This window comes from Gracilinanus agilis, chromosome 4, assembly GCF_016433145.1.
Source record: "Gracilinanus agilis isolate LMUSP501 chromosome 4, AgileGrace, whole genome shotgun sequence".
Classification (NCBI taxonomy): domain Eukaryota; kingdom Metazoa; phylum Chordata; class Mammalia; order Didelphimorphia; family Didelphidae; genus Gracilinanus; species Gracilinanus agilis.
In genome coordinates, this window is record NC_058133.1 from 292,689,518 (window position 1) to 292,715,344 (window position 25,827).

At 33.7% G+C, this 25,827-nt stretch overlaps 1 protein-coding gene across 1 annotated transcript in view; it reads left to right on the plus strand.

Annotated features, from left to right (window-relative positions):
* The window catches only part of HCRTR2 (hypocretin receptor 2), a 146,506-nt gene extending 128,522 nt beyond the window's left edge, over window positions 1–17,984 (plus strand). Inside the window, exons 5-7 of the mRNA XM_044673533.1 lie at window positions 821–1,044; window positions 13,342–13,463; window positions 17,755–17,984. Coding sequence (XP_044529468.1) covers window positions 821–1,044; window positions 13,342–13,463; window positions 17,755–17,984 — 576 coding nt within the window. The remainder of the gene's footprint in view (window positions 1–820; window positions 1,045–13,341; window positions 13,464–17,754) is intronic.
* The last annotated feature ends 7,843 nt before the right edge of the window (window positions 17,985–25,827 follow it).

A 25,827-nucleotide genomic window follows, 5' to 3' on the forward strand; every position in this document is an offset into this window, starting at 1 on the left:
ATGTGAATGGAAGACCAGGAGGGCTCCTCCATGTTATTATGTAGATTCTAAAGACTGATGAATAAATTGGTTTCTAATTCAATTAGAGAACAATCAGTGAACAACTCAAAGAGATTAGAATAGTATGGTTTTCTGTTTTCCAAAGAGTTGTTGCATCTTGAAAGGATCTTAAATAATATTGCGACATCTGGCAGCAGATGGCAGTATTAAACCATGGAAAAACACATATAGGTTAGTTTAGGTAATATTTTATGCTTATACATCAGAGCTGATGTATCAGTCCAGAAAACATATTGGTTTTAGTCAAATATACATATAGATGCATATAGACATGCAATCGTATGTGTATCTATATATGTGTGTGTGTTTGTATATAATTACATACATGTGTAAATTATATAAAACGATGTTACAAACTTTAAAGCATTATATAAAATGTTACATAGATATAAACATATAGATGCATACATGTATATATTTATATAAAGATAAATATAGCTGGATAGGCCGACAGAGAGGAGAGATACTTACTCTGTGCTAAAGTGCTTTACAATTATTAGCTCACTAGATCCAGATTCAAATGCCAATCCTGTCACTGAATGTATGACTTTGAATAAGTTATTCTAAAATTAGGAGGTTAGACTAAAGGATCTTTGAAGTTCCCTCCATCTCTACCCATGTGATTAATGTATACTTTCTTGCCCATAAGCCTATGAGTCTCTTCTCTTCCCCACCACTCTCGTTCATACTTATTTCTGCAAAATTGGAGTATTTCCTGAAGTAATCAATAACAATAATGAGATTTTTCTTCCTCTTTCAGATCCCTGGGACATCCTCAGTGGTGCAGAGAAGGTGGAAGCCTCTTTACCCTGCTACCCAGACTCGAGGAGGGCCAGGCCAGCAGACTAAATCCCGGATTAGTGCTGTGGCTGCAGAAATCAAACAGATTAGAGCCAGGAGGAAAACAGCTCGGATGCTAATGGTTGTCCTTTTGGTGTTTGCCATTTGTTACCTCCCAATTAGTATCCTCAACATGTTAAAGAGGTAAACTTGGCTGATTCAAACTGATTGAAAAGTGGAGCATAATGAAAAGAATATTGACTGGGAAGAAAGACAGTCTATGTCCAAATCCCAGGTCCATGACTAACCTGCTATGTATGGCCTTAGAGAAGTTATTCATATCTGGGCCTGAGTTTCTTCAACTGTAGCATGAATGATTTGGAATAAATAATTTCTAGCTCTAAATTCCAATTCTGAACATCATATCTTGGTATTTAAAGGGTCCCAAGGTATTTGGAAATATAAATGACATTCTCTTTCCAAACTAAAAGCTATCTACTATTTCAAGGTTTGAGGGGGACAGAAAGAAGCCAAAATCTGACTTTTATGCCCCACCAAAACAAATTATTATTAGTGAACAATGAATAAATATTTTTTTACTGAGTGGATTTTGAGAGCTCTTGGATATATGCTCTCACCTATTCATATCTCCTACCTGATGACAAACAAGACAGGCACTCCCAAATGCCATCAAGTTAATTGGTAAGCCTTCAGTGAAGCAAAATGATCCTACATTGATTTAAATTAATTTGAACCTTTGAAACTCTTTGTCTTAAATTTGAATTAAAATAAATTTCCCCTATTGAGTTGGGGTTAGACCTAGCTTCAAAGGTTCAAAATTCCAGTTCCGTGAAATTGTTTCATTTCGAATTTTTTTCTCCATGTATTTCAATAACAGCAATTCAACACAATTTATTTTCTTTACAATATTATGCAACTTATGCGTTTAAAAACATTATTTTAAGAAGGGACCATAGGCTTCACCAAACTTCAGAAAGGATCCCACCCATGTAAAGTTAAGAACCTTTCAAAGCAGTAAAAATGGAAAACTAGTCCTTTAATTACACTTTGCAATAGATTTGAGAGTCCTAAAAGGAACTCAAACTGAGGGGTTTGGAATGTTATTTTTTTTAAGCTAGTGAATCAATCCTAAAGTGATTATTAATAAAACTCAACAGAGGATTTTACAAGAGAAAACATAGGATTTGCTAGACATCAAAATTCAGTGGAATATCTGGCAAGAAGTATGGTTTGCAGATGGACTTAAGTGGGCAGTGGCATCCACAAACTGAGTTGCCAACAGCTGTACCTGGATTTGGTGATCAGCCAACATTACTGGGAATTATCCTAACTGTTGCACACAATCCCCAGACAATTCTAATTCTGTTTACAATATGCTCCAAGCTAAAGTGAAAGTTGTTGCGCTCCCTTTCCCTTGACTCAGAGTCAATATCAGATTCTCCACAGCTGGGGACCCTGGAGAGAGGGAGAGAAAGTAAAGAGACAGTTTTGGCTAGAATCAGACAGACCAAAGGTGGTATAACCAGCTGCAAGTTCTTTAGCTCTGTTTTGGCTTTAAATCAGTTCTTGGTTTTGATTATTTAACAGTGTTTTTCAGTAAAAGAGGAGGAGAACGAAATGAACCCATATTTAGAACTATCACTTAATAGCAAAGGCAGCCTTAAAAGATGTGATAGGGAGGTGGTGGAACCCTAGCAGTAAAGGAGTTGTACAAAACCCTTGCAAAAGGAGGTAAAAAGTTCTCTAATTCCCATTATCAATTGTGACTATGAAGCAATTTGCCAGGAAAAAAAGCAATAAATAAAGGGCTTGTTCTCTCTCTCCTTTGTGTTGCCATCTGCCCTGGAGGCACTCCAATCTGTCTGGATGTCTGGTCTCACCTCTGCAAATTCATTTGTTCCTTATAAGGTGGCTTCCATTTTTAAGGATTTCCTATAATTGAACTAAAATTAATTTTTACTACTCTCTGGCTTTCTTTTCCTGCATGTTAACTTTCTAGATTTTATACTTTTTAACACTTGTGCCTTTTATTCATCCTCTATCCTGGTCATCTTATCTTGATGATTTTCAGTATCTTCCATTCATTTGCCTTTTCCTTTGACCTGAAGATAAAATATGTTATCCTTATCAAATTCTCCATAATCTTGTCTCTTCTATATTTTTATTTTTAATTTTTTAAGTTATTGAACTTGAACAATTCTTCCTTCCATGCCCATTTACTTAAAAATACAATTTTCCCAGTTTTTTTTTTTGTTTTTGTTTTTGTTTTTTCTCATACACACTTAAGTTTTATGCCTGGAAAATTATCTTTCTGTCTGGCCAGGCAATTTATTTTTTCTCTCCGAAAGACTTCAAATCTGACTTCTTCAATGAAGTCCTTTCTTAACTCTCACTGCTAAAGGCAGTATTGTGTAGTGTAATAGGGCCCTACATTTGTAGTTGTGATGACCTGAGATCTCATTCCCTCTAAGACACTTACAAGTTGTGGGATCTTTGAGCAAGTGCACTTACCCTCTCTGGGCTTTAATTTTTATCATCTTTTGAGGAAATGGGTTGAATTCATTGCACTCAAAAGGTCCCTTTTATTTTATTTTATTTTATTTTATTTTATTTTATTTTAACCTTTACCTTCTGTTTTAGTGATCAGTGCTGTGTATTGGTTCCAAGGCAGAAGAAGGGCTAGGCAATGGGGGTTAAATGACTTGTCTGTGCAGGATCACACAGCTAGAAAGTATGTGAGACCAGATTTGAATCCAGTACCTCCCATCATTGGGCTTGGCTCGCAATCCACTGAACACCCAGCTGCCCCCAAAAAGTCCCTTTTAGCTTCCTACTTCTAATCATGTATTTTTTGATGATGACAACACAGCATACATAGATCAATACAGATACAGCATGCACTAAGGAAGGGGTTCTAAAATTTTTCTGTGTCATGGACCCCTTTGGCAATCTGACAAAGCCATTGGACTACTCAGAATAGTGTTTTAAAATGCATAAAATAAAACATAAAGGATTACAAAGGAAGACAATTCTATTGAAATAGAATTATCTGGTAATTTGTTTTAAAAAGTTCATAAACCCCAAGTTCAGAAGCTCTACTCTGTATTTAATTGTAGAATCCTAAATGCATTTCAAGGGGGACTAGATGGCATTTGAATAGCGTGTTGGGCCTAAAGTCAGGAAGACTCAACTTCAAAGTTCAAATTTGACCTCATACACTTACTAGCTATATGACCTTGGGCAAATCACTTAATCCTGTCTGCCTCAGTTTTCTCATCTGTAAAATAGGTTAGAGAAGGAAATGACAAACCACTCCAGTATTTTTGCCAAAAAAAACTCAGATGAGGTCACAGATATGACCACTACTGAAACAACTGAACAACAGCAAAATTGTATTTCATGCTCATACCTTTGTTTTATTCTCTATGGTAGGTATACTAAAGAATGGACATTTGAAAAATATTTTTTATTTAAAAAGAACCTATGGTGAAGGGTATGGTATTGGGAAAAGATCACTTAACCTTGAATAACTGGGTTCCTCAAATAAGGAACTTGGTTTCAAGAGCTTCCAAGGTCCTTCCTATGTCTGGATCAGTGATCCCATTATGGGCCACTATTCTCTTATCTATAAAATGAAAGTATTCAATTAGAAAGTTTCTGCTGACCTTCCCAGATCTAGATCTGTAACAAAAGGACATTTTTCTCAGGAGTTTGGGGCTGAGGGAATGGAGGGTAAGACTACTTTTATGTGACACTTAGGATGCACTCATTGAAGGCTCCTTGGCTGACTGTCTTCTACTTGTACTCATGAACCCAAAACAAACAAACAAACAAATAAATGAAGAAATAAACAAATAAATAAATAGGCCAGCAGATGGATAGTTAAGTAAATAAATAGGTGTGTGTGTATTTTATATTTATATATACTGCTGTCAAAACTCCAACTGAAAGGTTTATATGTTCAGGGTTAAGCTACACATTGGCCAAACACCAAATATATAAACCTACTAACCCCTTTATATTCAACTTGTCCCAGATTTAGTTTTTCTTTCTTTCAAAACTTGGTCTTTCCTGTAGGAAGACTTACAACATTTCTTTTTTTTTTTTAGAAAAATTTTTCATGGTTACATGATTCTTGTTTTTACTTTCCCCTTCACCCCCCACCCCATATCCAACGCACATTTCCACTGGTTTTAACATGTGTGATCAATCAAGACTCATTTACATATTATTGATAGTTGCACTGGGGTGGTCCTTTCGAGTTACATCCCCAACCATGTCTGCATCAACCAATGTGTTCAAGCGCTTGTTTTTCTTCTGTGTTTCCACTCCCACCGTTCTTCCTCTGAATGTAGGTAGTGTTCTTTTCCATAAATCCCTCAGAATTGTCCTGGGTCATTGCTTTGCTGCCAGTACAGAAGTCCATTACATTCGATTTTACCACAGTGTATCTGTCTCTGTGTACAATGTTCTTCTGGCTCTGCTCCTTTCACTCTGCATCAATTCCTGGAGGTCTTTGCAGTTCACATGGAATTCCTCCAGTTTATTATTCCTTTGAGCACAATAGTATTCCATCACCAGCATATACCACAATTTGTTCAACCATTCCCCAATTGAAGAGCATAACCTCATTTTCCAGTTTTTTGCTACCACAAATAGCGTAGCTATAAATATTTTTGTATAAGTCTGTTTATCTATGATCTCTTTGGGGTACAAACCCAGCAATGCTATAGCTGGATTGAAGGGCAGGGAGTCCATTAGAGTTCTTTAGGCATAGTTCTAAATTGCCATCCAGAATGATTAGATCAGTTCGCAACTCTACCAGCAATGCATTAATGTCCCAATTTTGCCACATCCCCTCAAACATTCATTACTCTCCCCTTCTATCATTTTAGCCAATCTGCTAGGTGTGAGGTGGTACCTCATCGTTGTTTTGATTTGCATTTCTCTAATTATTAGAGATTTAGAACACTTTCTCATGTGCTTATTGATAGTTTTGATTTCTTTATCTGAAAATTGCCTATTTATGTCCCTTGCCCATTTATCAATTGGGGAATGGCTTGATTTTTTTATACAATTGATTTAGCTCCTTGTATATTTGAGTAATTAGACCTCTGTCAGAGTTTTTGTTATAAAGATTTCTTCCCAGTTGTTTCCCTTCTGATTTTGGTTGCATTGTTTTTGTTTGTACAAAAACTTTTTAATTTAATATAACCAAAATTATTTATTTTACATTTTATAATTTTTTCTAACTCTTGCTTGGTTTTAAAATTTTCCCTTTCCCATAGATCTGATAGGTATACTATTCTATATTCAGCTAATTTTCTTATAGTTTCCTTCTTTATATTCAAGTCATTCACCCATTCTGTATTTATCTTGGCATAGGGTGTGAGATGTTGATCTAAACCTAATCTCTCCCATATTGTTTTCCAATTTTCCCAACAGTTTTTGTCAAATAGTGGATTTTTGTCCCAAAAGTTGGGTTCTTTCGGTTTATCATACACTGTCTTGCTGATGTCACTTACCCCAAGTCTATTCCACTGATCCTCCCTTCTTTCTCTTAGCCAGTACCATATCATTTTGATGACCTGCTTTATAGTATAGTTTAATATCTGGTACTGCTAGGCTACCTACCTTCATGGTTTTTTTTTCATTATTTCCCTTGATATTCTTGATCTTTTGTTCTTCCAAATGAACTTTTTTATAGTTTTTTTTTTCTAATTACAACATTTCTAACAGTAGCATGATTGTTTACCCAAAGTCCTTTGATCAAAAGCTTGGTATATGTTGTCTTTTCCATTATCAAGTTCAGCCATTTCTGCTTTTACACAATCTCCTGTATCTGTCTCCTACACTTAATTTTTACTGCTTTTACCCTGTTGTAGGCTATTATTACAGAGTATTACAAAGTTTCCAACCAGGTCGTCCTATTGTCCGTCAGTAAATAAATATTTATTAAGTGTCTATTCTATATGTGTGGAGCTTTGAATTAAGCACTGGAGATACAAATAAGAGTCCCCACCTTAAAGGAGCTTAAGATCTATTGTGGGAAGACAATGTACAAAAGGAAACTGAAATAGAGAGGGACAGAGTAAGGTAGGGCATGAAGGCAAAAGGACTGTGGCCAAAAGTTAAATGAAGAGCTGACTGGCCTGGGAGCCCCTTTCTCTTTTCTGGGATTTCTCTCTTCAACAACTTTAATGATTACAAAATGCTTTACAAATGCTATCCTATTTGATCCTCACAAGAAAAGTGAGAGGGAGAAGTTATAATTATTCCCATTTTACAAATTAAGGAATTGAGGCTGAGAGAGTTTAAGCAACCAACCCAAAATTACATAGCAATGAGTCAGAGAAAGGATCTGAACTCAACTCTTCGTAATTATAAGTCTAACAGATCATCCATTACACCATTCTGCTGCTTCTGTATATATTAATAATTTATCTTCCCACTGAACTATTACCTCCATGAAGACAGCAATTTATCTTTTTCCAATCTCCATATTTCCATTATGGACACCCAGGGATCTGCAGTTAGAAGGTTGCTGATAAATGTTTTATTATTTGAATTTAATATGAAGAATCTATCCTGTATTTAGGAACTGTTATCTACTAAGGAATTTTTTGTTTTATTGTTCTTTTGTTTTGACATGTGATTTCATCTGTGTAGAAGATTATTTATAAATGCATCACCCTGGAAATGTTGGCAAATCATCTGCAACTTATAACCCCTTTTAATAATTTTTCTATCTATTTATATATTTTCCAGTTACAAATAAACCATTTTCTAATAGTTATTTTTAAATTTAAATTTCCAGATTATTTCCATTCTTCCTCTCTTCTTTTCTCTCTGAGATATTTTTTAGCAATTTAATATAGGTTATATAGGTGCCACAATGCAAAACATATTTGCATATTAGCCATCTTGTGAAAAAACAAATGAAAACACAAAAAATATGTAGTAAAAAATAGTATGCTTTGATCTTTATTCAGATTCCTTCAGTTCTTTCTCTGGAGGTAAATAACATTTTTCATTAAAAGTCCTTAAGAAATGTCTTCATTCTTTATGGTGTTGAGGATAGTTAAGACATTCTCAATTGATCATCATAAAATATTTCTATCATTGTATTCTACTGGTACTCCTCACTTCATTTTGCATCATTTCATGTAAGGATTTTCAGGTTTTTCTGAAAGCTTCCTCCTCATCATTTCTTAAAGTAAAACAGTATTCCATCACAATCACATACTAGAACTTATTTAGACATTCCACAATTTAGGGCATTTTTCTCATTTTCAGTATTTGCCACCAAAAAAGAGCTGCTATAAATATTTTTTGTAAATACTGATTCTTTTTGTTTTTAAGAAAATCTCTTTGTCATACACACCTAGTAGTTGTACTGATGGATTAAAAGGTATGCAAGATTTTATAACTCTTTGGTCATAATTCCTAACTGCTCTCCAGAATGGTCAGACCAGTTAAAAATTCAACCAATAATGCATTAGTGTCTCAAGTTTCACACATCCTCACCAATATTGATCATTTTTCTTTACTATCATATTATCCAATCTTATAGGTGTAGGGTAATATTTCAGAATTGTTTTAATTCACTTTTTCTAATCAATATTTATTTAAAACATTTTTCCATATGACTATGGATAGCTTTGATTTCTTTATCTGAAAATTGCCTGTTTATATCCTTTCAACATTCATCGACTCTGTATATTTCAGAAATTTTCCTGTTTTCTGCTCTAATCTTGGTTTCATTTGTGTGAACCCTTTTTAATTTATTGCAATCAAGATTATACATTTTATATTCAATAATGCTCTTTTTCTTTTACTTGGTCATAAATTCTTTTCTTCCATATATCTGACAGATAAACTTCTCTGCTCCCTTATTTTGCATGAGATATCACCCTTTATGTCTAAATTATATTTCTATCTTAATCTTTTCTTGGTATATGATATGAGATATTGGTGCCAGTTTTTTGCCAAATTGAATGCCAGACTTCTCAGGAGTTTTTGTCAAATGCTCAATTATTGTCCCCTAAACTGGGATCTTTGGATTTATCAAACTCTAGATTATGGTGGTTATATACTATTAAATAGTATATACCTAATCTATTCATTGATTCACGACTCTGTTTCTCAGCCAGTACCAGATTTGATGATTACTACTTTATAATATGTTTGAAATTTAATAATGCTAGGCCATTTTCTTTCACATTTGTTCATAAATTCCCTTGATATTCTTGACCTTTTGTACTTCTATGTGAATTGTATTTTTTCTACCTCTACAAAAATTTTTAATAGTTTTATTGATATGGCACTGAATATGTAAATTAATTTAAGTAGAATGTTTTATTATCTTTACCTGATTTCCCATGAGAAAATATTATTTTCCAGTTGTACAGAACTGACTTAATTAGTGTGAAAAATGTTTCATAATTTTGTTCACATAGTGCCTGAGTTTGTCTTGGCAGATAGACCTCCAAGTATCTTACATTGAGTTCAGTTATTTTAAATGGAATTTCTATTTCTATTTCTTGTTGCTAGATTTTGTTGGTAATATTTAGAAATTCTGATTATTTATGTGCATTTATTTTTATATCCTGAAACTTTGCTAAACTTATTATTTCAAAAAGTCTTCTAGTTGATTCTAGGATTCCCCAAGTATACCATCATGTCACCTGCAAATAATGATAATTTTGTTTCCTCGTTGATTATTAAAATTATTGATTTATTTTCCTTGTCTAATTGCTATAGTTAGCATTGATAGCACAATATTGAAAAATTGTGGTGATGATAAACACCCTGCTTTACCATGACTTTAAAGGGAAGATTCCTAGATTATCCTTATTACAGAAAATGCTTGTTAATGGTTATAGATAAACATTACTTACGATGTGAAAGTAAAAATCATTTATTCCTATCTTTTCTAGTGTTTTTGATAGGAACATGTTGTATTTTATCAAAAACTTGTCCTGATTGAAATAAGCATATGTTTTTATTGATATGGCAGTTATGCTGATAGTTTCCTTTTATTGAATCAGCTCTGCATTCTTAGAATAAGATCCATCTGATCATAGTATATGATCCTGAGATATATTGCAGTAATTTTCTTACTATAATTTTATTTAATATTTTTGCATCAATATACATTTGGGAAATATGCCTAACATTTTCTTTCCCTGTTTTTGTTCTTGCTTATTTTAGGTGTCAGAACCTATATTTTTGACATAAAAGGAATTTGGTGGGATGCCTTCTTTGCTTATTTTTTCCAAATAATTTAAATAGTATAGAATTAATTATTTTTTAAATGTTTGGTAGAATTCACTTATGAATACCTGTGGTCTAAAGAAATTTTTCTCAGTAAACTCATTGATTGCTTTTACAATTTTATTTTCCTAAAATGAGCTTATTTAATTATTTTATCTTCTCTCTGTTAATCTAGGTAAGTTATATATATATTTTTTTTACCCTTAACTTCTGTGTATTGGCTCATAGGTAGAAGAATGGTAAGGGTGGGCAATGGTGGTCAAGTGACTTGCCCAGGGTCACACAGCTGGGAAGTGTCTGAGGCTGGATTTGAACCTAGGACCTCCCGTCTCTAGGCCTGACTCTCAATCCACTGAGCTACCCAGCTGTCCCCCGGGCAATTTATATTTTTGTAAAAATTCATCCATTTCACTAAGATTATCAGGTTTATTGGCATATAATCGGTCAAAATAGGTACCAGTAATTACTTCTATTTCTTTTTCATTGGTGATGAATTCATCTTTTTAATTTGAGATACTGGTGATAATAATTCTTTAAATCAAATTAGCCAATTACTTAACTATTTAATTTTTTCATGAAATCAGCTTCTATTTTTATTTATTAAGTTAAATACTTTTAATACTTTCAATTTTATTCAACTCTCCTTTCGAGTTCTAGTTTGATACTTGATTAGAGATTTTTAATTTGTCCTTTTTCTAATTTTCCATGTCTATTTTATTGATATAAGCATTTAGAGAAATAATTTTCCCCCTAAGTACCATTTTGACTGTCTCCAATGAGTCTTTGTTGTTTTCTTATTGTTATCATTCTCTTTAGAGAAAATACTGTTTATATGATTTGTTCTTTGACCCATTTATTTTTTAGGATTGGGTTATTTAATTTCTGATTAATTTTAATCTATCAATAGCTCTTTACTGAATGTAATTTTTATTCCCTTATCATCTGAAAAGGATGCATTTAATATATCTGCTTTTCTGCATTTGGTTATGAAGCTTTTATATCTTAATGTCTAGTCAATTTTTGTTTAGGTGCCATATACTACAGAGAAAAATGTATGTTCCTTTCTATTTCCATCAAGTTATTTTCCTGAAGTCTCTCTTATCTAACTTTTCTAAAGTTCTAATCATCTCCTTAACTTCTTTCTTATTTATGGAATCATTTACATCCAACCGCTCGATTCTACATTTTAAGGCATTATTTTCTTCTGTGAGCTTTTATATCTCCTTTTCCTTTAGGCCAATTCTACTTTTTAAAGGCTTGTTTTCTTCATTGAAATTTTATATATCTCTCCCCATTTTTTGTGCTTTTTTTACCAAGCAGTTGACTTTTTTATCATGATTCTCTTGTATAATTCTCATTTCTTTTCCAAATTTTTCAACTACCTCTCTCACTTCATATATAAATTATTGAACTTTTCCAGGAATTTCTTCAGGGCCTCTCACCAATTCATATTATTCTTTTAGGTTCTGCATGTCTTTGTTGACACAGTTAATTAAACTCTTCTGAGTTTGTGTTTTGAATTTCTCTGTCACAATAGTAACTTTCTATGATCAGGTTCTTTTTTTATTGTTGCCTCATTTGCCGAGTTAAAGGTGGGCTCTGCTTCTGAGATGAAGGAGGTATGTCTCAAAATTCAGAGTTTCTGTGCTCCTGTTTTCTAAGCTAATTTTAGAGACATAAATTTTCAATTCTTTTAAGGTGTTATGATCTAAGGAGATGTGTCATCACTGCTATCCTGACCTGTTTTCTGCTCTATATGTGACCATCATCAGCACTCTTTTGTGTTCTGAAACTTTGACCAGGGTCCTAGTCCCTGGCAGCTGCAAGAATTAATGTGCTAGTGCTCCTCCTTACTCTGAGACTGAGACTCAGACCTTTGGCATTGGTCTCATATGAGTAATGCTACAGAGTCCTGCACCTAGTACAAACTGTTCCCAGTAATTGTTTGACTAGTTATCTGGCCCACTTATTATGTGGTTTGAAAGTTCCAGTAGTCATCACCCCCTTGTCAGTTATTCTCAAAGTCTGCATTGGCTTGTCACAGTGCCTCCAACATTTGATTGCATGTCACTCTCAACCCAGGGAGACAGGCTTTTCCTTTCAAAGTTCTAAGTTGTCTTGCAAATTGTTTTGTCCTGTCATTTTCTTGCTTTTCTTAGCTGACTAGATGGTTGTAGTCTTGAAGGATGAGTTGTGTAGAAATGGCTGTGATCAGGGAATCAGGGTTTCAATTTCCAAGAGAAAGATCCTCAGGAAGCCCACTGAACCAGATCAGAGCTGGGCTTTCTTCCTCCTCACTCCTCCCAGTCCACAGCCAAAAGACCTCTCTTCTCCCTCCTCCTGGGAGAAATTCCCCAGAATCCTCTGCTGGTTTCAACTGCCAGCAACTGCCTTCTCCTCCTTTGGTTCCGTCTCCTTTGAACAAAAATCCCATCCTTACACTTTGGAACTCCAGAATTCATTCTGAGGCATTATTTTAAAATTGTTCTGAAGGGAATTTGGGAGAACTTAAGTGAGTCTCTGCCTTTACCCCACCATCTTGGCTTTACCTCTAGTAGTCTTATTAGAACACTTCCTGGACATAGAAAGGCATTTCATCTATAGTCAAACAAATCTGTACCAGAGGCTGTGAGTTGTTCCTTAGTCTAAGGTGAGAGCACCTGTAGAACTTCACCTCTCTTATTCAAAGTAGTTATTAAACAAAAATCTTAGTACAAAGAATTATATTTTAATTGAATTTGTGATGAGATACTTAGGAATGGGATGAATTAAGACAGAAATGTTAACATTTTTGTATCTGTTTTAAGCTGCCAATAACAGCATTTAGTAAGCCATTTACTCTCTACTATTGATTCGCTATGAATAAAAATATATAGCAAAACCTAACATTTCCTTAGCACTTTCCATGAGCCAGGTACTATGCTCAGAACTTTATAAATATTATCTCATCTGATCCTTATAACAGATATGAGTTGTAGATGCTATTATTCCCCTTTTACAGATGATGAAACTGAAGGAGACAGATATTAAATGACATTCCCAGGGTCACTCCACCACTAAGTGCATTTGAGGTTATTATTATACTAAGTTCTTGACTGCATTCCTAGCTTTCTATCTACTGTGTTACTTGGCTTCCCCTCCCATGAGAAAAAAAAATCCCTATCTAATCAAAAGATCCTGTAACTTTTTTTTTTCTTTTTCCAGGGTGTTTGGGATGTTTGCCTATACAGAAGACAGAGAGACTGTGTATGCCTGGTTTACATTCTCACACTGGCTTGTCTATGCCAACAGTGCTGCAAACCCAATTATTTATAACTTTCTCAGTGGTGAGTTTTCCATTGCTCCACCTATGAAATCTAAGTTCTCGCCAGCATGTAGCCTGTAATGAAAAGGAGGTTTTTGAGGCTGACTGAAATGCCAGACCAATCCAGTCGCCACACAATGAGATCAGTTCATCCTGGCTCCCCTTATCCTGTATTTCCTCTCTAGTGACAGAAAGTGCACATTCTATCCAAATTGAAATGTAGTAAATCCTCATATTTGTAGTTTTTGGTGTTGTTTTTTTCTGTAAAAGTGGCAAAAAATACCAAAAAGTACAAATTGTGGGAAATCAATCAATGTATATATCCTGTTTTTGTATATTGGCTCACTATCACTAATAGCAATAGTTTAATAAATACTGATAAATAAAATTCTAATACATTTGAAGCTAAAGGTTATAGAAACATGGTAATTTTCTTTGGAATGAAATATTATTTACAGAAATATATGATGCTTTTTACTTGAAAATAAAGCATCCAAGTGTTTTTAGTCCCTGGAAAAATATATACTTAGTCTTTCAACATCTCATTGCATTTTTTAACTTAGTTTTAGGTTCACATAAAGTATTTAGTGGTTATATTACTCATCTTCAATCACAAAGCCAGTGATTATCAGAGGTAAGATTTGAATTTAGGACTTCCTGACTCTAAGGACAACTAGAAGCCATTTAAAAAAAATGCTGAATTTTTAAATATGTTTGAAATATTTTAAACATGTTTGAAATTACAATTCAAGTTAACATGATAAAATAGCTCTCTATATAAAATAGATTTACTAAGCTATGTTTAAAACTGCAGTAAGACTTTTTGGGACACCCTATATAACTATCACAAGATCCCTCTCTTTCCCACCCTCGCAATATAATATTTTGTTTGTTTCTATTTTTCTTGGCTAATAGTTCTATTGTGTTATTTAGCTTGTACAACTTAAAGACAATGACAAACTTAAAGAAACACAATTCAAGAAATAGAAATTATGTATCTCCCAAGTAGAACAGACCTTACATAACCGTCTATTCCTTAAAATAAAAAAGCTTAAACATAAAGTTTATACATGTTAATTTGCATTGCAATTTTAAATTTATGTTTAAATAATTCACCAAGTTTTTAAATACCTACCACTCTCCTTGGAGACAGGAAGTGTTGCATTCAAATCTTGCCCCCTATAAACACTGACTTTGTGATTGAAGGCAAGAAACATAACCACTAAGCTCTTCTGGCAAACCTCTGAGATTATAAGGTGCTAAACCACATAGGTAAAGGGAGTTCCTACATCTGAGAATTCTTTATATCAATGAAACCACAGATGTAGTATTTATGCACAGGTACTAACCAATCAATCAATAATAAGCCAGGTACTACACTATGTGCAGGGATTCTAGATAGACAACATCATCATCTATGTCTCCAACCTTACATTTTAATGGAAAGACATTTAAAGTAGGAAGGAGGACCGAAAAAGATTTAATCCGGATTGCCTAACCCTTTCCACTCTTTTATCTTAGTATCAATTCTAAGACAGAAGGTAAGGCTTTAAAAAAAAAAGTCTGGAAAGGGAGAAAGGGGCCTGCTAATGATGGGCTTAGAATTGATGGGCTAAATAAAGGAAGTTATAGTTGATCCTAGAGGCAATAGGGAGCCACTAGAGTTTATTGAGTAAGAGAATAATATGGTTAGGCTGATGCTTTAAGAAAATAATTTTGCAGGTAGAAACAGGAATATATTGGAGAGAAACTTGAGACAGAAGGACCAACTGCCAGGCTATTTCAGGCCTTCAGGATTGCCACAATAAAAGTTTTTACTAGTGGTTAGTTTGTGAATGAAAAGAAGAGAACCTATACAAGAAAGGGTATGAAGATAGAAACTAAAACAGACTAGCAAAAGAATGACTACAAGGGGCTGAATAAGAGTAAAGGGTTGAGGATGTCACTTAAATTATGAGTCTGAGTCTCAGTCACAGTATTGCCTTCCCTAAATACACTCAGACACACATATGTACACAAGACATACATACATACACATACACATACATACAAACACAGACACATAGACAAACATGCATATATACCCATTTTATATACAAACCTATAATCATTGCTTGAAATTTGATGTCAGTAAATTGGTGAGATGAAGAAAATACAACCATATGTTTGGAGGGAAATCTTTTCTTTGTACCAAATGTTGATCAAAACTTGAAATATTTTTGGTAGAAATTTTCATACCTGCATACACAAAAACCCATCTTGATGGTATCACAGATCCACAGTCAGAAGAAACCTCAGAAGAAAGGTTGATTGACCTAAGCCCATTATTTTACAGATGAATAAACTGAGTTCCATAAAAGTTAAGTGATTTACTCAAGATAAACAGGGAAGAAATCATTCATGGAATCAATTAAATTTGTTAAACAATTACTATGTGACAGAAAAGCATACAAAGAAAAGTAAAAGACAGTTCCTACCCTCATGAAGTTTTAATAGGGCAGGCAACTTTAAGTTCAAACAATTATGTACAAAGAAGATATATACAGGATAAATTGGAGGTAATCAACAAAAAAGGAAGGATATAGAATTAAGTGGGGAAGTGTAAAGAAAGACTTCATATAGAAAGTGAGGTTTTTCTCTGGTGCCAGAAGTATGACAGGCAAGCCTGAATTTAGAGATGAGAGAGAACATTGCAAGAAGGAGGGACAACTAAGGAAAAGACTTAGAGAGAGAAGAGAGTGTCTTGTGGAAAGAACTGCAAGAAGGCCAGGGTCACTGGATTATAGAGTATAGGGAAAGGGGGAGGTGTGAGAAGGCTGGAAAGGAGCAGCAGAGTGGCTCAGTGGATTGAGAGCCAGACCTAGAACTGGGAGGTCCTAGGATCAAATCTGGTCTCAAACCCTTCCTGAGCTATATGGCTTTGGGCAAGTCACTTAACCCATATTGCCTAGCCCTTATCACTCTTCTGCCCTGGAACCAATACATAGTATTGACTCTAAGAAAGAAGATAATGGTTTTAAAAAATACTGGAAAGGCTTATAATTGATAATGCAAGTAATGGGAAGACAATGGAGTTTATTGAGAGGAGTGAGAAAGGTCAGTGAACATCAGGAAGATCAATTTAACAGCTAATTATTGGAGAATATCAAACAGTTGATTTTAAAAAGAGATCAGTGACTCATATCTTTTCTGTCTTTCTTATCATTGCATCTGCACACACACACACACACACACACACACACACACACACACAGAGCAAACTGAGACAACTTGGTAAGCTGAAAAAAATACTGAGCTGGACTCTAGGAGGCAAGAGATCTCATCCAAACTCTGAAATTGTATAATTATAATGTCCTTGAACAAGTTATCCAACATCCCTGGGCCTCAGTTCATTCATCTGTAAAATGGGGAGATCTGACAAGATGAGCTCTAAGATTGTTTTTTTCTAATTCTAACATTCTATAATTGTATTATTTGTCGTGAATCTGTGTTAAAATGACATTTTTTCTATGTTTCAGTTTGTTATACATTTTGTAGATAGAGAGTATATTTTATTTTCTATCAAGTTGGAAGACTGTTACCTAAGTTCATGTTAGAGGAAAGGCATTTCAGAGAAATTAAGTCAAGGATCGAGGCTATTACAGAGTGAATTTATTGTCCATGAGAGCTATATTAGGGAAAAGTCAAGGTTGATATAGATCCTACAATCAAATTGATTGACATTTTACATATTTAAACCAAAAAAGGAAAAAAAAAGAATTAATGTATAGTTAGTATTTAGGCCAGCTTTATTTTGGAGTTGTATGTATAGTTTTGTCTTGTTCCTCATAATATTTAAGACTTCTTTCTCTAATTTCTTATTCATGAGATATCAATTTTCTCATCCATGAAATAAGGTCATTGGAAGAGTCATCCTTAAAAATATTTCCATCAAGTCCTTCTGATTCTATGATATATGTGTGTATATATATATATATATGCATGAAGAAAAAAATGTGTGTATTATAGTTGGTGTGCATGCATACACCAAACATTTGTGTGTGCATGTTTGTTACTACAAAGTAAGGAGATATGGCCTATGTATGAAAATCAAAGTCATTACTTTTTAGTCACACTTCATATATCTAAATGAAAAGAACAGATTCGAGATTTTCCTAAATTCAATTTCCTTTTCAATTTTCATCATACTAACACAATGTTATACTTTAACCTTTATTTGGCTCAAGTCAGCCACTTCTATTTACTGTATTCATGTTTTGTTGAAACATATTTACACATAATTCCTTTTCCTTTCTTTCTGACTGGATTGCCAGGAAAATTTCGAGAGGAATTTAAAGCAGCATTTTCTTGTTGTTGCCTTGGAGTTAACCCTCGCCAGGATGAACGACTTGCCCGGGGACGGACAAGCACAGAGAGTCGGAAATCCTTGACCACCCAATTCAGTAGCTTTGATAATGTTTCGAAACTTTCAGAACACGTTGTACTGACGAGCATAAGCACACTCCCAGCAGCAAATGGAGCTGGACCACTTCACAACTGGTAGAATATTTATTCCTACATCAAGGATAGATTAATAAAAAGTCTATGTGCATTGAAATCTGATCATCCAAAGGTAAAGCAAGAGTATGGGCCCAGTATAAATGTACAACTTTCAACTCAGAGTTAACAAAGTTGATTACTAATTATATTGCCAAATTACAAAAAGTTATCTTTTTTCACTGGTAATTACTACATTTGGAAACCTTTATTGAAAACATTAATTCCAACAATTTTGCTTTCAATTTGAGTTCTAACTTAACAATATTTAAATACAGGATAAGTCAATTGAATAATTTCTATATTTATCCATTCACTTTATATTGTCTAATTATTTTGATCTCTTACTTCCCAAAGCAAAAATTTTAAGTGATTTACCTCTGTTCAGAGAGAGTATTTGCCCCTTTTAACTGCCTCAGAGATGTACGAGATTTAATGCTAAATTTCACACAAAAGAAATGATACTTCCAAAGGAACATCTGAGAAAATAATATTTTATTCAAATAATGTGATATCTAATTTTAATTACTGCTGCTATTGTATCACGTTGGAAGACATAATCAAGTCATGTAACCTTTTAGCATTCCCGCATCCCTATGAGTCTACAGATGAAAAGCCCAACAGCGTTGGTGTAGAAAGTTTCCATATTAAGAGTTGCCTTCACCAATGAAATCACAACTCACCCACCTCTCAACAAATCCCCCAGTATAGAAAAAAAATGGAATTCAACAGCTGATTTTCATTTTAAATAAAAATTGGATACAATTTGTTTTCATTTGCCAGTTCATTTCATCATTCATTTTATGAATGCACTGAGTTTTATAACTTCAGCTGTATTTTTTTTCAAATTTCTCTTGGAATTCTCTTCATATCTGACCAGGAAGGGCAAGGGATGACAGACTACCGAGTCTAGAATCTGAAATAATTAATAGTTCCTAATAAGTTCTTTAGTTTTTTAAGAACATCTTATATATTTAGGGGAACTTGAAAAAAATCACAGTTCTCTAATATTGTATTTGGGAATAAGATAAAATGATGATTCCATAATCAATAAGAATATGTTCCTTTTAATGCCAGTTTTGTAGGAGTAACAATGTATTTTAGAAAGAGAATGAGGGATAGCCCACGGAATTTTAAATTGATCACATATTGTAGAGTTTAAACTGTGCTAGATGTTATTCTCAGTCAATCAACAAACTTTTTATGAACCTATTCTGTTCCAGGTACTGTTCTAGTTATTTGTTCATAAAACCATTCAAAAAATGAAACAATCTCTACCCTTTTGGTAATCTGTACCATTCTAATAGAAGGGTTTTGAAAAAATATTTTGCAACTCTCATGCTTGGTGTAATATTTCATTTGAAAAACCAAACAGAAACAAAGTATGCTTCATACAAGGAGTATTTTGCTATGTAAGAGAGAATTTGTAGAACTAAAGATTTTACTACTATGGACACTTCTGATTTAATAATTTAATTGAAAAAATTGAAAAAGTGGTGCTTCAATCCAAAATATAGCATATAGTCTTTTGATTGATGTTAATCTTAAAATTTTAAATTACATTTAGCTTTTATTGATAATCAGTGTACTCTCATTGGAAATGAAAAAAATGGCTGCTTATTCTTATTGTAATCAAAACTATTACTCTCTCAACCACATAATGATGTAAACCATGTATATGTTTATATATACACAGATATATTCATATATATATACATATATATATATACATAGGCCTTCTATTGTGAATGTGCAAAGTAGCTTCATATTCATATATTTCCAACTTTCACCACGTGTTAAATTAGAGCAAATTGAAATTTGAGCTTAACATATGTTAATGAAGCTCTCTTCATATATCTTTGTTTTATCTTCTAGTAATATTAATATATTTCAAAAACTAAAGTATGATTCTTACTACTTACATATACAAAAGTAAGAATTAAGAGTCGAAGCAGGAACCTAAAATTCTTTTGTCCTAAATGATAATACCATTCCAGTGACTTTTCAGTGACCCATATGAAACAAAGTCTTTTACTATACAGGTATCTACAACAAGAGCCACCACCTTCTCTCCTGTCAACCTGGTTGGAATCCTGAGGGAAGACACTGGGATGTGAATCAATGTGCAATCTCAACTGTTTTATCATTTAAATCGATAGCCATTCTTCCAGAGACTGCCATATGATAAGTTCTATGTGGAAAAGATTGGATCCAAAATCCCTGTGTGTTACTTTATGGGTAACCTGGAAAAAAAAAAAAGATTTCTAGAGCTATCAACCCCAAATATTTCCCTATTTACGTTTACTGAGAACCCGAGTTTTGCTGAAAGAGACAGATTTTCAAAGGGCTGGCAGAGAGTTCACATGCAAGAAAATCTGGGAATAGAATTATATACCACAGTACAAAGCTCTCAACACTTGGATTAAGGAATTCTTCCAACATGACTGAATTTGGTATGATTACCATAACAGGACAAATGGTAAGGAAACAGGTGTCCAGAAACCCTGCCAATCCTATGGAACAAAATGGTCAACTACTTACCTCATTATGTGCTAAAGACACAAAATGAGAAGACTTATTAAAGAAAAGAATGTGTTGTCAATGTGTTGTACTTTATAACTGTACATCTTATTTCCCCTTGCTGTATTTAAAAATATTGAAAGGAATTTGCCTTTGTATTGGTAACCATAGTAGGTGAATTTTGCCCATTTTAGAATTCAATTGACACTCTTTCTTTCTAAGCTTCTTTCCAAACTGGGATTTAACTATTTTAATTCATTTATTCTTGGCAAAAAAATGATTTCCTGTTTCTAAGGAACATGACTTTTAAAGTCTCCAAGGCTCAGAAGGCTTCTTGAACATTAAATTGCTCTTTAAAAAATTGATGAGCTAATTGTAAAGGCACCACAGGCATATCAATTATATTTCATTCCCAATATATTTCAAAATTTAAACTTTGGTAAGAAAATGAAGGAAACTTCCTTTCAAAAATGTTGTTGAACTATGTTAAAACCTTAAATGTCTGGGAGGGAGAATGAAAATAAAAATCTAAAGATGCTAATGAACCCAGTTTTCAGCTGACCCTATTTTCATATTAGTATGGTGATAAAAATTTCATAAAACTTAATATAACTATGCTAAAATAGTGCAAGGTCTGTTCAAACAGTAAAGGACTCTTCTGATCAGTTTTCTGTATTTTGAAAAACTTTCACTTCAAGATGACATATTTTCTACCTTTCACTTTTTGTTCTTTGTTATTACAGCTTCACTTTCAGATAACTTATTAGAGCCACTAAATTTAACATCAGCTAGTTTTCAGATAGTGATCCATGGAGATCCAGAGTAACACAAAGAAGACAAAGGGAAACATGCATGGGAAAACAGTGGGATGTGAAAGCTATGCTTGACTAGCATCTTCATTATTATGTATATTTCTTACCGAAGAGATAGAACCAAAGCATGAAAAACAATAATAGAATCATAAACTCAAATGGTGGTTTTAAAAGTCACTCTTTTATCAAGAATAAAGGGAGGAGTAGAATAGTCCCACTATATTTCCATAACATTCTAAAAATACTTTCTCTTTTTATACCTTAGAACATCAGAGCTGCTTTTCAGTCAGTCAATTAATAAACATTTCTTAAGCACCTCCTATGTGCCAGGTATTAAGATGAGCCCTGAGAACACAAAAAAAGAGACATAAAGTAGACTCTGCCCTCAAAGATCTCACAATATATGGGAAAGACAAGATGCAAACAAATATGTACAAATGACCTCTGTATAAGAAAGGGACTAGAATGAATAGGGGTTAGAAAGGCTTCCTGTAGAAGGTGGGGTTTTAGCTGAGAATTAAAGGAAGCCAGGAAATAGTACATGGAGATAAAGAGAGATAGCATTCCAAGCACGGGGAGTATCCCTTGAAAAAGCCAAGAGTCACTACAGTTTTAATGCGTGTTTGTGGAACTACACGGAAGGATAATGTTACTGGATCCAAGAGTATATTGTGAGAGGTAAAGTGTAAAAAGACTGGAAACCTCAAGGAAAGGTAGATTATAAATGTCTTTGAATGTCAAGTAGAGGATTTTATATTTGATCCTGGAGGTGATAGGCAGCCTTTGGAGCTTATTGAATATGGGGAGGGAGGTGACTTGATCAGATTTGTGCTTTAGGAAATTCGTGTGGGTGACTGAACAGAGTATAAATTGGAATGGGGAGAGACTTTAGGCAGTTAGACCCTCCAGCAGATTATTGCAGTAGTTCAGGAGTGAGGTGAGTGCTTACAACAGATCAGTGGCAGTATCAGAGGAATTCGGTTTTTTTGAGGGAGGTTGCAAAGATAAAATTGACAGACCTTAGCAACAAATTGAGTACATATAGAGAAAGATAGTGGGGAGTTGAGGATGCTTCAGGGACTCTAGGTTTAGAGCGTGAAGGACCAAGTGGATGGTGTTGCCCTCTACAGTAATTGGGAAGTTCCATTTTCAGCTTTGAATGCTATATTGCTACATTTGTTATAGCCCATACTGCACATCATCATGTTCTGGCACTAATGGAACAAAATTAATTTTTAAATTTTAAGTCCTTATTCCTGACCTGAATAATTTCATGAAAAAAAAGTCATCCAAATCAACGGGATTATAATTCAAACAGCTCTTAATAGTTTTTAATATATATAATTTAAAAATAAAAAATAGATTGAGATCTTTATAATCACATCTTCTCATCTCCATGTAGTGTAAAAATTATTATTGTTGTTGATTATATTATAGTAACATTCATGATTAGGGTGAAATCTGAGTAACAGAAGAGAGAATGTCAGTGCCTCAAGCTAGTGATTACGGTCTTTCCCACTGCCCCCTTTTCTCTAACGTTTTTACAGAACAGTGACAGTGCAGATGTCATAGGTTTGGGTTTCTTGTGTTGTTTACTCAATTTTCAAAAGTTATGACAATGAAGAAGTAAAGATAAATACTTCAAGTTACAAATGACTAGCAATCAAATATAAAAATCATGTAAACTGCAAATATAAAAGAACTAAATTTAATAAAAGTATATGTTACAAAGATAGAAGACAGGCAAAATAGAATCAAGTGCTTTGTTTTCATTTAATAAGTTTTCCAGCAATTTTGCATATATTTTTTACCAGAGACATGAATTCAATTTGTAAAAATGATTTTTTCATCAAAATGCAAAGTCTTGGAAATCTCACTTTTTTAAAATCTAAGTTTTCAAAAATGATAAGAAAAATAAGCATTCCATATTGTTGTCATACTGAAACATTTTGTTTAGCCATCAACTCAAGTGTCATAGATTTACAATTTTTATTAGTGTTTTACATTATTTTCCTTGCCCTTTATAGCATTTGGGACAACTTTGGAAGAACTTTAGAATCCTAGGGCTGGAAAGGTCAAAGAGAGCATAGCTAATAATTGGCAAAATGGTGAATTTGTGTTTGGTAGCCCTGGCTTCTCCTCCTTCCCTTTTGGTGCCTTCTTTCTCTATTCACTGGCATCAATGTACCTCTTCCATTTTCAACAAAATATTGTATATTCTTTTGCTATATTTACCCTATCTTTTCTTAAATTTGTTCTGGAAGAGATAAAATAAAATCACCCTGAGGTGCTAAACTTAATGTTTAACCTTGCAAGGGAGTATTTTGGATATGGAAAGTAGAAACTAAAGCCAAGGTATGGATATCTAATAATGCTATTTCAAATATAAAAAGGAAAATAGAGAAGTCAGGGAGCCAGAGTTACATTAGGTAAATGAAGCAGTTCAATTAGCTATCCATTAAGCACTTTTTATTTTTTGTTAAACTCTGTCTCACTCTCTCTCTCTCACATACATAAAGAATGTATAAATGTGTACAAAATATGTGTATATAATGTATGTATATATTTAGTGTATGTGTGTATTATGTATATATATATATACATATGTAAATACATGTTACTGCATTATTAGACAGAAGGGACGCTAACAGATGGCAGGATTGGGAAAGTCTTATATTGGAAATGGTGCCTGAGCAGAGCTTTGAAGGAATCAACGGATTGTACAAGATAAAGAAAAAGGGAGAATACATTCTAGCCTGTACTAAGTCACAGGAAAAATCTAGATGGTCATGTGTGAGGGCAGCAAGGAGATCATTTTAGACGGAGAAAATGTGAATAATGTGCTATAAATATGTTTCTGAACAGAGATGAGAGCTATAAAGACTCACATTTATTAAGATATTAAGATTAGATTATCATCACTAACCCTAGTCTTTCCTGAGCTATTATCATATACCACCATGTCTATTCGACATTTCAAAATCAACATATCTTAAAAAGAACTCATTGTGTTTTCCCCAAAATGCACACCTCTTTCAAACTTCTTGGTTTTATATCAAGGGTTATCCTTTCAGTCAAGCAGTTATGCAATTTCAATATCATCCTCAAACTCTTCACTCTCACTCTATATATCCAATTTATTAGTTGTCCAATTTCATTCTTTCCAATTTTTACATCTCTCCCAATTTGGAGTTACCACTCCAAGACTTTCCATACTACAATCCATCCTCCACACAGCTACCAAAGAGATATATAATATAGGAGATGCAATATGCTTTAGAAGATAGCAGCTTCCAAACAAGGATAACTTTGTTTCAAGTTCTGCCTGTGATCCATATTATCTGTGTGACCACAGTAAGTGCTATAGGGAAGGAGCATTCTCAGCATTTTAGGGAATTCTCTAAGATGATAAATTTCAGAGAAGATGGGAAAATGCATTGATAGAGGGAATATCCTCTTCAAGGAATTCCCTATTCTAATAAAATCATAAGTCCGATCCCTAAATCTACGGATATATTTTGCACATGTTTATATAACTATATATATATATATATCACCTCTCTACATTAGATTGTAAACTACTTCAGGGAAGGGATGGTTTTAATTTTTTCTCCTATTTTCCTCACCCAAGTCTGCTTAAAAATGATTCTTAGTTGATTGTTTTATTGATTCTTCCTTTTATGGTCCCTAGAGAGTATTCTGGTCCTAGAGAGTATTCTTATGTTTCTTCTCATCACATGAACTAATTGACTGTGCCTGAGGTTCTAATTCTATCCTTGATACTAGAACTAATTCACAGATTTTTCTTATTCTCTGTTTTGTTCATACTATTTTTGCTCAAAATTTCTTCATCTTTCTTTTTAAAAATTTCTATACTCAGTTGAAGTACTGGAATTGTTAGTGTTTATTTTATATTCTAAAGATGTTTAATATGTTCCTTTAATTGATATCTTTCTTCAGAAAACATTTTGACTTTTTTTTAACCTCTTGAAATGGGAACAAACTTTCCTCTCTTTGATCATTCTTTTAGCAATATCTTTAAATTCCTTCCTGATCTCAAAGGAATTTGAACTTCCTTCATAAACCTCTGCCAAACTTTCTAACTCGGTTAGAAGTTAATTTCATATATTACCATGATATGATCAGAAAAGTGGTCAATTTCACAGTACATTTCACAAAAAACATTTTTATGCATATACCCCCAATTGGTTAGGTTATATATCAAGATGGAATCCTTCCTTTATATATTCTCACAGACTAATTCTACATACTTGCCTTTGTAGGGCCTCTTTTGGTTACTTTCAGTCCTTTTACATCTTTTATCTCATTCCTAATGCCCAATTCTACAGGTTTCAATCTTATCATATTTGAAATTGCACTGGGATCCCAGTGTTTGTTGTATGGCTTCATCCCCTAGTCCACTATTACGGGAAAGTCCTAGGCATACTTCCACCCTCTATTCTCCATCTAATTCCATAGCTTTACCAATTGCTTTGTCTCTCTTTCCTCTCCTCCCAC